General features: G+C 39.9%; 1 protein-coding gene and 1 non-coding gene across 4 annotated transcripts; both read right to left on the reverse strand.

The window, feature by feature from the left end:
* Positions 1-279: 279 nt before the first annotated feature.
* On the reverse strand, positions 280-10,118 carry hapln2 (hyaluronan and proteoglycan link protein 2). 3 transcript variants are annotated; one of them, XM_088999283.1, is made up of 7 exons: positions 4,146-4,877; positions 3,747-3,819; positions 3,558-3,655; positions 2,434-2,817; positions 2,120-2,236; positions 1,217-1,399; positions 280-1,091 (listed from the first exon to the last, which is right to left on the reverse strand). In XM_088999283.1, exons 3-7 carry the CDS (start codon positions 3,616-3,618, stop codon positions 814-816), a joined length of 1,023 nt encoding a protein of 340 aa, XP_088855409.1. In that variant the 5' UTR covers positions 3,619-3,655; positions 3,747-3,819; positions 4,146-4,877; the 3' UTR covers positions 280-813. The 3 variants fall into 3 exon arrangements, with proteins under 3 accessions (XP_088855409.1, XP_088855411.1, XP_088855412.1); XM_088999285.1 differs by lacking the exons at positions 3,747-3,819; positions 4,146-4,877 and adding an exon at positions 10,064-10,118; XM_088999286.1 differs by lacking the exons at positions 3,558-3,655; positions 3,747-3,819 and having other exon boundaries at positions 281-1,091.
* On the reverse strand, positions 6,940-7,012 carry trnar-ccu (transfer RNA arginine (anticodon CCU)). Its single transcript has one exon. It is a non-coding gene; the product is annotated as a tRNA-Arg (tRNA).
* Positions 10,119-12,350: the final 2,232 nt, after the last annotated feature.

Below are 12,350 nucleotides of genomic sequence, written 5' to 3' on the forward strand. Positions count from 1 at the left end.
GTTATATCGATATCGGATATATCGATAGTCCCGGTTATATCGATACTATTTCTATGCACGCACGGAGAAAATTACATGCAAACAGGGTCGGATATATCGATAGTCCCGGTTATATCGATATTTTTTTGGACTCCCTTGAATATCGATATAACGAGACTTTACTGTATATATATATATATATATATATATATATATATATATATATATATATATATATATATATATATATATATATATATATATATATATATATATATATATATATATAAGAGAGAGAGAGAGAGAGAGAGAGAGAGAGAGAGAGAGAGAGAGAGAGAGAGAGAGACTGGTTATTTCATGAGATTTTGTGAGAACAGCTTTATTCATCATGTCTCAGCTTCAGAAGACAAGTGAACTTCATGAATGAGGTGGTTATATTAAAAACACAAAATAGATCAATACATTTTGAGGAAACAGTTTTATCGCTATACTGCGTCAATGACTGCAAATTATCTTCTAGGACTTGCGTTAATGTACACGCTTTGGTGGCTTTGCTGTTTATAATAAATACATTCAAAAATCCAAATACATTTGAATGAATGATAGGCAGGCAAAAAAGTGTCTTTAAATACACCCAAAATGCTTAATAGTATAGATTGATATTGCCCATGTCTGGTCCGAGAGAGCCCCTATGCTGTCTTAGATGTTTTACTCCGCCAACACACCCGATTCAAATGATCTGAATCATTATTAGGCTTCTCAAAAGCTGTAAATGCTCAATCTACTGCATTAAGGAATGGACGACCCCCGTTGATTCGAGGAGAACCTTTCTGACTACTTATAGCAATAAGCTCCGTAAAGATGCGATGTGTTATCGGGGAACCCGAAAGAGCGCACTCCGGATTCGGAGATGCCTCCACAGCGCTTCCTCGGAGTTCCAATGGGGAAGCGCACACTGCCGTCACGCAGCCAGCCACCATCACATTGGTCATAGCCTCGGAAGTGCCAGGCGGCGTAGAGTTGACCCACCACCGCCAGCTCGGCGGCCTGATGGCTACAAGCCTGCCTTGCCTGCTCCAGAGAGAATACGCCCGGTATGTAGAAGACAGAACCTTCCGAGAATGAAGATTTGAAAAAAACAAGTTTATTTACTCATGCCACCCAAGAAAAAATGATGTTCTGAAAAAAAAAAAAATCCAAAAACTGATTTTTGCTCCAGAAACACATCTAAACTCACCTGCAGTCACGGAGGTGAAACAAAATGCATCGAAGCGGTCTTTGTTTTTGTCTTTGGGGGAGTAGCTGCGAATACCTGGGTGCGTTTGGGCCCCACAGGTTGGACGAGGGCTGATGATGGGGTAGCGGACACTTCCATCCTGGAGCCAGCCCGCTTTGCACCAGTCCAATCCCTCCGTCCAGGCTACACCACATAAAAAGTAAACTCCATTATTTCTGTAAAAAGCTCCTTTCATAGCGCCTTTACCAATAAACTACATCATCAAAGTTAAACTAATGAAACGGGTAATTGCTTTGAACACAAACAACTGTGAGCTGTGAGGGTCAGATTAGGTGGTAGGTTGTGGGAGTTGGCGATGATGGCCACCGTGAAAGTGACTAAACATTCGAAAACCAGACATTGCTGATACTTTGTAACACCCATTCTGATTTTTGTTAGCATGATCAGTTAGCATTAAAGGTTACGTCACGGACAACATTCTCTTAATATGTTTTATGTGGCATCAATCGTCCATATTTCAGCAGATGGCATAAGTAGCAAAAGCCATTTCAGGCGACGGCCATTTTGTCAACTGCCGTTGACTGAAAATGACATCACCGTTGGTTTACGTAACGTTTACGTAACAACCAATCACAGGTCACCTGTTTAGTGTGATATTCACTAAGCCTTTATATTGTCTGTCTGCATTTGTTGCTAGAGTTTGCGTATGAATATTTGTACTTGAAAGCTAGCTTGTTTATGGCTTTTTCCATCAAGTGTTAGCATTAGCTAGTTAAATGGTTTGGTTAGAATTCATCACATGTTGTCTTTTTAGTTTACTACAGCTTGCTGTGGAATTTCACTCTCAAAAGTAAAAACGTGTTCATTGTGGAAAAATAAATGGTTATAGACTGGCAATTGTACCTCGGTAGAGTTGCTCATAGGAGGCAAGAATGCTGTCCTGGGCCTCACACGCCACTTCGGCCTCATGGAATGTCATCTTGTAGCGACCTTTATGACTCTGATATGGAAAAACGACACCTGAAGACAAGACGTCCGTGACAATAAGTCATCATTTTAGGAGGCTCTGATCAGTGGTGTGTAGTCTGAGCCTTCAAGGCCTTCTCTATAAACTGAAAATCTAATTTCAGTTTTTTTTAAACAAGTATTTTTATAATATTTTCACACATACACACCGAAAAACCAAGGCCAACACTCACCGCCCGACAGTCCCTTACCTTCAATCCTGAGTGTGATCACCACACTCTCGTCCTCGATATCGTTGATGAGTTCGCATCGGTATCTGCCGCCATCTCGCAATTGCAGTCCGCCGAGTTGCAGAGAGGCATCCATGTTATGGGCCCGCCGCAAGGATGCCCGCGGGCCGAGCCGGCCGTGCTGCCTGAAGGCATGAGCGTTGGAAATCATAATGATGTTCTCTGGGCCCACGTGTCCTGGTTCCAGCTTGGTCCACTTGACCTTGTAGTGGTCAGGCTTGGTCTTCAGGATGCACGGTAACGTAACTTTCTCGCCCCGATGGCCGACAACCTCGCCGTAAATGGACGCCTCAAGGAGATATTTCATCTTGGAAGGGGATGTCGAGGGGGATGGGATATTGTGGGCTACGAAGGAAAATTAACGCCGACTTATTGCTTGTTACTACCCACACCTGGAACACTTTAATGTGACATACTGGCTGAATGGAAATTAGCATCATTGTAATTATCTCATTCACTGCCATTCACAAATTTATTCAGGAATTGAAAATATGACATACAGCACCATTCCCGAATTTGTTCAGGCCGATAAAGCGCTGGCCATTGGCCTCTGGCAATGTTTTTCTTTTCCATAAGGGGGGGGGGGGTCAACATTTCCCTTTTGTCATGTTAGTGCTTTGTTCCAGTTTCAGCTATTGTTAAAGCGCTATGTAAACCGAGTTGTTTGTATTGCCATGTATTTTGGAGAGCCACCCTCATTTCAAGCTCATATAACTCCAGACTCATATAATTTAGGAATTAACCCTTTTTCCGGATGAAAGAAACCCTAGGATTTTCTAATGGTTTTCTAATGCTGTATTGAATGTTTATGTAGTCCTAAAAGTCAATATTCTGTGGATCCTGGAATTCAAATGACAAAGACAAAAACCCCGGCACAGGAGTGGACACATTTTTTTCACATCTGGCAGTGAATGAGTTAATATTGAAATGTAACCATTCTAGACACAAAAAAAAGAAAGGAAGAATTAACTGCTCAGTGTGTGTAATCAGCTCAATGTGATGCCTGGAGGCATATACAGTACCAGAGAGAGGTAAAATAAATTTCCCCTAAAGCTCATGTCATTTATCATCCTATGACAATGTACCCGAAAGCAGAGCCACGCAGGAGGCCAGGCAGCTCACAAGAAGAACCAGAGAGGCACTCATGATGACGGAAAATCCACACGGGGTTCCTTCAAGTTACCTTTTGGTGCACAAACATGTGGTTTTTACGGACTAACAATGTTAAAATTCAAGATCAACTCCAATAACATTTCTTGCATGGTGAAGCGGACCTTCGCTGAAGCCGTTGATGTTTCATCCGTGTTGGCGCGGGTGTGAACCTATCTCATTATTTGACAACTTTATCTGTGTACATCAACACAAATACATCATCATAGATGAACACCACTTCCACAATAGCATAAATGGTGAATGGATGAATGAATTAACGAACCATCTGCAAATCATCATCTCAGTACAGATTTTACAATAAATAAATAAACAAACAAACAAAGAAATACATGAATAAATAAATAAATAAATAAAAAGCAGATACATAAAAAGTAGATAAATAAAAAGGAGATAAATAAATAAAAAGGATATATATAAATTAAAAGGAGATAAATTAATTAAAAGGAGATACATAAATAAATAAATAAATAAATAAATAAATAAATAATTGTCTGACCTACCCCAATTACTGAGAGTCAAATGTCGATTCCATGTTGACAATTCAAATTGTGAGAGTTCAGCACTCCTCTCATTCACTGTCTCTTGCTTTCACTCTCTCTCTCTCTCTTCATGCCGGTCGTGTGGTCAAGTAAGCATCATTGTCATGCTCCAGATGTTAATGAGAAGCTGTGTGAGTTTGTGGCTTTTCCCTTGTGTTGTTGTTGAATATTGTTGAAGAACAATGTGACTACAATATGTGTTCCATGTGACTACACTGTGTGTTCGACCACCAAGCAGTTTTTTAACACAATGCTTTGATGCACTGACACATAATTCAACATGCCACTTGATTGTTTAATTTCATGGCTATAAACATTGTACAGCTGATGTCACTTGGGAGAGGTTCCCACTTGGTCTCTTCTAGAGTCATTCGCTCAGAAGATCTGTGACCTGTTAATGTACAATGTGGCGTAATTGAATGTCATTAGTGATTTTAATGAGCATATTTTTATTTATTCTTTTTTTTTCGTCTTTAACAATACAGAACAGAGGAACCCTCTTGAAGAGGAGGTTCGAATATATTCTACATGGGGCTGCTTTGCTCATTTGAGAATTGACCCATGCGGCATGTTATTTGTTGAGGATTGGCAAAATGTTGTTTTTTTTTTGTGGCGGGGACTCAGTTTTTGTTTGAGACTTGACTTTTGATTTCCTATTCTTATTTCTTCAAAATAAAAAGACATTTGCCACTCATTAAATTTTTGTGTGTTTGCGTGTGTGTGTGTGTGTGTGTATGTGATTGTGTTCTTTCCAGCCTTTGGCAGCCAGCACTGAAGCTGGCATTCACACATCTTTATTGGTTTCTCGGTGAGAGGAAGCTGTGTTGGCTCAGTGGCACAACGACAACATTGTAACATTTTCATTGTGTATACACACACAGACACACACACACACACACACACACACACACACACACACACACACACACACACACACACACACACACACACACACACACACACACACACACACACACACACACACACACACACACACACACATACGTACACACACGCATCTGAGGTAGACACAAGTGGAAATAAAGGAGTCTTTTTTGTGTAGCCTAACCATTGTTCACTTTATCAATGAACCGCTTCATTGGCCGGCAATTAGTATTCATCGTAAAACATCAAGCACGCACTTTCACGGACATTCAAGGATTTTTTTTGTGCGGGTGAGCAGTGGCAGCCATTCGCGCTAGCGTTCACTCTACCCGGAAGTAACACCGCAGCATAGTTATGAAAGGAAGAGGAAAGGAAAAAAAAAAAAAAAAAAAAAAAACAAATATGACAACACAAAGACACAGACCGTCGTTCAATCATCAGAACATTCTGCACCCTCTTTGTTGTATGAAGCAGTTCTAGATGAAAGAGGGGAGGATCAAAGCATGCTTTTCAGCAGTGGATCAGGGACGTCATGGTGGAGTGTGCACATCTACTACAAGCTAAATGTTGAAAGCAAACACGGAGCTGTAGCATCCATTGACGAAAAGAGATTGCCTCACATCTCCTGTCCCACATAAATCCGCTTCAATTCCAAGCTGCGACCATTCCACATACGCATCGGCGATCTGCGCTGACGCACCTTGCTTCTGTTGTGTTGTAGTGATCCAGGAATTTCATCCAATCTTCTACATTTTTTTGTCAGTATGGTACAGCGTGCGCCTTAGCTCAATCTCAATACAGGTTGGGAAACACTATCTCAAATTCCATTTTCAGTTCAACAAGAGGCCACAGTTGCGCTGCTGTGACACGTCATCGCTCGAGGGGCCACTTGGGCAAGATGAGCGTGGTCGATAAGGCGACGCCCGGTCTTGTCCTGCCTGATGGCGAACTGAAGCGGTGCATGACTCGAATGATGAAACGCGTGACAAGCGTATGAAATATGTAAAAGTCTGACAGCCAATAAGGCAGACATTCTTTTCTTGGATCTTGGAGGCTAGTAATAATATTTTGCTGTCACCGTGCTGCTCACAGCTTGAGGGCGGTCACCTGTCTCAATGTTGTACTCTGTACGCTTTCCTGCAGTGACATGTAGAACCTCTGCTTGTCTTGACATACCTGACATACGCATGAAGACATGCACGCACACATGCTGGATGTCTATATCGTGATGCAACGTGGACCCTCATCCGACCAAAGCACTTATTTGTCTCCCATTCATTCCTCACAAATTGTTTTTGAAAAAAATGGTGGAGCACATAAAGATATCAGAATCATCTTTATTGGTCAAGTTTGTAGAACACATAAGGAATTTGTCTCCAGTAGAAGGCTGCACTAGTATCATCATAAAAAAAATAGCAAAGAGGCACTATACAATTCTATTTGGGTTACTGTTTAGAGAGTTAATGGCTTGGGGGAAGAAGGTGTTTAAAAGTCTGCTGGATTTGGTGCGCATGGATCGGTAGCGCCTGCCTGAGGGGAGTAGCTGGAAAAAGTGGTGGGCAGTGTGCAGAGGGTCCAGTAGGTTTTTCCGCACACTTGTTTTGATTCTTGCAGTGTGCAAGTCCTCGAGAGTGGGTAGGGCGGTACCAATTATCTTTGTCCGCCAGCTTTTCAGAAGTCGGATTTTGTCCATTTACGAAAGTTAAAAATTTGTTGTCAAGGTGATATGATGTACAATACTTTTTTTCATGTAATATATAGCAATTAAATTGATTTGATCATGACAGAATAATGCATGTAGGTAGGAATCGAAAAATAACATCCTTCATCTTATAATAGTCACAAAATGGGGAACATTGCAGAAAAAGTACACCCCAGATGGGACTTGAACCCACAATCCCTGGCTTAGGAGGCCAGTGCCTTATCCATTAGGCCACTGGGGCACACATAAGCAAAATAAAGCAAATGTTACAACCGAATACTTGTATGTTTATACAAATGGAAACAAATATTTCCAACCATCCATTTTCTGTCCGCTTATCCTTAGAAGGGCCATCAGTGCTGGAGCCTATGGGTATTTGGACAATAGGCAGGGGACACCCGGAACTCCTTTCCAGCCAATTGCAGGGCATCCATAGAAAATCAGCCATTTGCACTCACAACGACACCATGGGGGAATTTAGTCTTCCTTTAACCTGCGCCGCATATTTTTGGAATGTGGGAGGAAACCGGAATACCCAGAGAAAAACCACACAGGCAAGGGGAGAACATGAAAACTCCACACAATAATGATGGAATCAAAGCTTGCATCTCTTCAATGTTTGGCGGACTTGGTAATGTGACAGTTTGTAAAGTATCTTATTTAGTATTTTGGTTACATTCACATAGTTACATTGGTTTCCAAATGATATACAGTAGAACCTCGGTTCTCGGCCATAATCCGTTCCAGAACCCTGTTCGCAAAGCGATTTGTTCAAACGCCGAAATCATTTTTCCCATTACAAATAATGGAAATCGTTTTAATCCGTTGAATGTTTACCTTTTTAGTATTTTATACATTATTTTATGCATGAAATTGCACATTAAAATGCTGACCAACACATAAAAAGCAATGTATATCTCAGAAAATGTTAAGCAAAATGGCAGACACAAATAACATAAACATAAATGTAACCCAGGCTAATCGTACGTTCGCGTTATCGTAATCTTCCGTACGAAAGATTATGTTGGATTATTTTTATCGTTCACCCTTGGTTCATTGCTTCGACGGGTGTAGATGGAGATCGATGGCTAAATCATCAGGGAGCCAGGTCTTGAACAGAAAGTTGATTTAATTGGGAGAGGAAACCAGAGGACCCGGAGAAAACCCACGCGGGTCCGGGGAGAACATGCAAACTCCACATAGGGAGGCCGGACCGGGACGCGAACCGGCGACCTCTGCACTGTGAAGCCGGTGTGCTAACCACTCGACTACCAGGCCGCCCCTATAAATAAATCAATACATCTAAAGTGTTTCACAACCACAGTGTCAGCTTTTAACTGTGACTCAAAATATAAAGTAAACTAATTAAATGTAATATTGGATCTACAATCATTTTTTGTCTGTACCGCCCAATGCAAGCAAAGCACGCCACACACACCCACAGTTCTACTATCCATAAGTGTGTGTGTGTGTGTGTGTGTGTGTGTGTGTGTGTGTGTGTGTGTGTGTGTGTGTGTGTGTGTGTGTGTGTGTGTGTGTGTGTGTGTGTGTGTGTGTGTGTGAATTTCCATGAAAGCCTTACATTGTTTTGTGTTCATTTACAAGAACATGCCCAGCAGGTTTGGACCTGCATTTAACTTTTTTCATTCTTTTTTGCATCATCTGGTGCCATTGAAACCTCAGATGAACAGATTGCCTTATCAAGACGGAGGCCCCGCACCCGGCCCCTCTGGTACTGATGCACTGATAACAACTTGCAGTCCACAAGCGGTAGACATGTTTCAATTTCTTCTGTATAGTGCCACTTAGCAGTTTTTTTGACGACGATACTAGTGCAGCGTGTTCTACCGGAAACAAATTCCTTGTGTGTTCTACATACTTGGCAATAAAGATGATTCTGATTCTGATTCTGATTCTGATTTAAGGATGTTGAATGAGTATCACACTCAATACACGTTTTTTTCTTGTCTATGTGTTTTGAAGGCGTGTGTTCAAATGTCGTTAAAGCAAGAAAAACCCGACATTGATGTAAGCCTATGAGTGGAAATGTATTTCGTTTGTTAGCATTAAGCTAAATTATCTGAATCAAAGCTATGCGGTTGTTGTTGTTCTTTTTTAATGAACTCCATGTATTTTAATGTTTATTTGGCTCTACACTTAAATAGGGAGAAGCGTAAAACAACTTGAAGGCTCTTTTTGGAAGACTATTTGCAAAATTTACTGAAATTGGCTGAATGACTCATGTCAAAGCTAAACTGTAGTATTTTGACAAATGTATTTCAAAGACTATTAAATGTAGTTATTCAATTGCAAATCATAAAGTGTCTAGACTAAAATTATTATATACCTAATTAACTGCAATTATTTACACAATAAACAAATGTCTTCTAAGTGTCACCGTGTTAAAACTGTACACAAAGCGACTGTTAACAATTATATCAAGGACAAATCCTTGTAGTTATCTCCAGGTATGATCAGTCATGTGGCGCAGGTGAGTGGTATGCACCGTGCGAGTATGTGCATGTGTGTATCATCACAAGACCTCCGCGAGTTGTCAGCTAGGTGTGACCATGAGTTTACTCATTATACACTACTTAGCATTGAAAAAAAAATGATGTAATTCCTTCAATGGTTTTCTTCTGGCCTCTGATTGACTGAGCCTGATAATCGAGTACGCGCCTTAAAGAACTGACATGACTGTACCTTTGTTAGCCTTCGTGAGCTTTCATTAACCTTTGCTAGCTTTCACTTTTTGTTAGCCTTTACGGTCGAGCAGAAGAAGTAGATCATCGAAAAACACGAACGATGTGTGCGTTTGTGTGACTTAGCGTCCCAGTACCAGTACGCTAAGTCGACCATTGCTACGTGTGGCTAAGGGTGTTTCTGTGTTGTCTAAGCAACGGTCTCAGGCAATCGAAGAGGTTGACAAACTTCTGTTGATTTGGATTAACGAAAAGCAGCTAGTGAGGGTATTATCACTGAAAAATCACAGCAACTTCACTCGGATATCATCAAGAGGCAAATACATCAACGACCATCACAAATGTAAATAAAACAACGGTATTATATAGTCCTGTTTATTTCCTTATTATACATAAAAAATTATATTTTGTGTATTTTTAGGGCTTATTTAGTACAAAATTATGTTTTATAGGGACCTGGGAACAGATTATTCTCATTATTAATGGTTTATTATGGGAAATAAACGTTTGGCAGATGAACATTTTGCCTTAAACACACTTTCTGGAAATCAATTAAGTTCGTAAGTTGAGGTATCATTTTATTTTGCTACCTTTTTCTATAGGGTGAAGACTTCAAGAGGATCTGCAACAGGGAGAGCTGCGGCGCTTGTGGATATGGTCGCAGTTGACTTCAATCCTGGTCAATCGAAGCTTTCAGTTCCTTTGAATTTTTTTTTTGCTCGTCTCTCACTAGAGGGTGAAGCATATCCGCACGTCTCTTTCCTCTCTCCAGGTAATAGTTGACATTCCTACAAATCACAACAACATTCTTTCTTTAGGGGAGATGCGGAGGCCGATATTAGTGTGACTGACATTTGTTATCGAACTGCTGCTCTTGGATAGAAAAAAAGGACACAAGCATGGGTGTAAAGTATGAAAAATCTTCATTTATTTTTTTCACAGTTTGTAATGTAGATTTTTATCCAAACAATTTGAAGCACATGACATTGGAAGATGATTCTTCTTTTCCTGTTGGCTTTTTCCTTCAGGGGTCGCCACAGCGAATCAATGTCCTCCATCTTCAGATGTTTGATTCGCACCAAAAATAAGACAAAGTAATATAAACTATTTTTGGTACAATTAAAGAGTTTTTATATCAATGTAAGATTTTATGAAGACGTTTTGGAGGCACTTGTATCAAATGGAATGTTAAAAAGGCCCTTTTGAAGACAAGACAGTTCAGGACTGCATTTGATATTTAAAATATCTCTTTTGAAGCCATTTCGGTCATTATGTGGATGGAAAACAAAATAGACAAAACAATGAAAAAATATACACAAAATAAAATAACCACAACTAGCCAACCCATATGCTGTGATGGGCATGTTTGAGAGGAGTCTAAAATTATTTCAAAGACCACCTCAACATCACACTCAATACACGTTTTTTTCTTGTCTATGTGTTTTGAAGGCGTGTGTTCAAATGTCGTTAAAGCAAGAAAAACCCGACATTGATGTAAGCCTATGAGTGGAAATGTATTTCGTTTGTTAGCATTAAGCTAAATTATCTGAATCAAAGCTATGCGGTTGTTGTTGTTCTTTTTTAATGAACTCCATGTATTTTAATGTTTATTTGGCTCTACACTTAAATAGGAAGAAGCGTAAAACAACTTGAAGGCTCGTTTTGGAAGACTATTTGCAAAATTTACTGAAATTGGCTGAATGACTCATGTCAAAGCTAAACTGTAGTATTTTGACAAATGTATTTCAAAGACTATTAAATGTAGTTATTCAATTGCAAATCATAAAGTGTCTAGAGTAAAATTATTATATACCTAATTAACTGCAATTATTTACACAATAAACAAATGTCTTCTAAGTGTCACCGTGTTAAAACTGTACACAAAGCGACTGTTAACAATTATATCAAGGACAAATCCTTGTAGTTATCTCCAGGTATGATCAGTCATGTGGCGCAGGTGAGTGGTATGCACCGTGCGAGTATGTGCATGTGTGTATCATCACTAGACCTCCGCGAGTTGTCAGCTAGGTGTGACCATGAGTTTACTCATTATACACTACTTAGCATTGAAAAAAAAAATGATGTAATTCCTTCAATGGTTTTCTTCTGGCCTCTGATTGACTGAGCCTGATAATCGAGTACGCGCCTTAAAGAACTGACATGACTGTACCTTTGTTAGCCTTCGTGAGCTTTCATTAACCTTTGCTAGCTTTCACTTTTTGTTAGCCTTTACGGTCGAGCAGAAGAAGTACATCATCGAAAAACACGAACGATGTGTGCGTTTGTGTGACTTAGCGTCCCAGTACGCTAAGTCGACCATTGCTACGTGTGGCTAAGGGTGTTTCTGTGTTGTCTAAGCAACGGTCTCAGGCAATCGAAGAGGTTGACAAACTTCTGTTGATTTGGATTAACGAAAAGCAGCTAGTGAGGGTATTATCACTGAAAAATCACAGCAACTTCACTCGGATATCATCAAGAGGCAAATACATCAACGACCATCACAAATGTAAATAAAACAACGGTATTATATAGTCCTGTTTATTTCCTTATTATACATAAAAAATTATATTTTGTGTATTTTTAGGGCTTATTTAGTACAAAATTATGTTTTATAGGGACCTGGGAACAGATTATTCTCATTATTAATGGTTTATTATGGGAAATAAATGTTTGGCAGATGAACATTTTGCCTTAAACACACTTTCTGGAAATCAATTAAGTTCGTAAGTTGAGGTATCATTTTATTTTGCTACCTTTTTCTATAGGGTGAAGACTTCAAGAGGATCTGCAACAGGGAGAGCTGCGGCGCTTGTGGATATGGTCGCAGTTGACTTCAATCCTGGTCAATCGAAGCTTTCAGTTCCTTTGAATTTTTTT

The sequence above is a fragment of the Hippocampus bargibanti genome, linkage group LG06, assembly GCF_051943395.1.
Source record: "Hippocampus bargibanti isolate YZ-2025 linkage group LG06, ASM5194339v1, whole genome shotgun sequence".
Lineage (NCBI taxonomy): Eukaryota > Metazoa > Chordata > Actinopteri > Syngnathiformes > Syngnathidae > Hippocampus > Hippocampus bargibanti.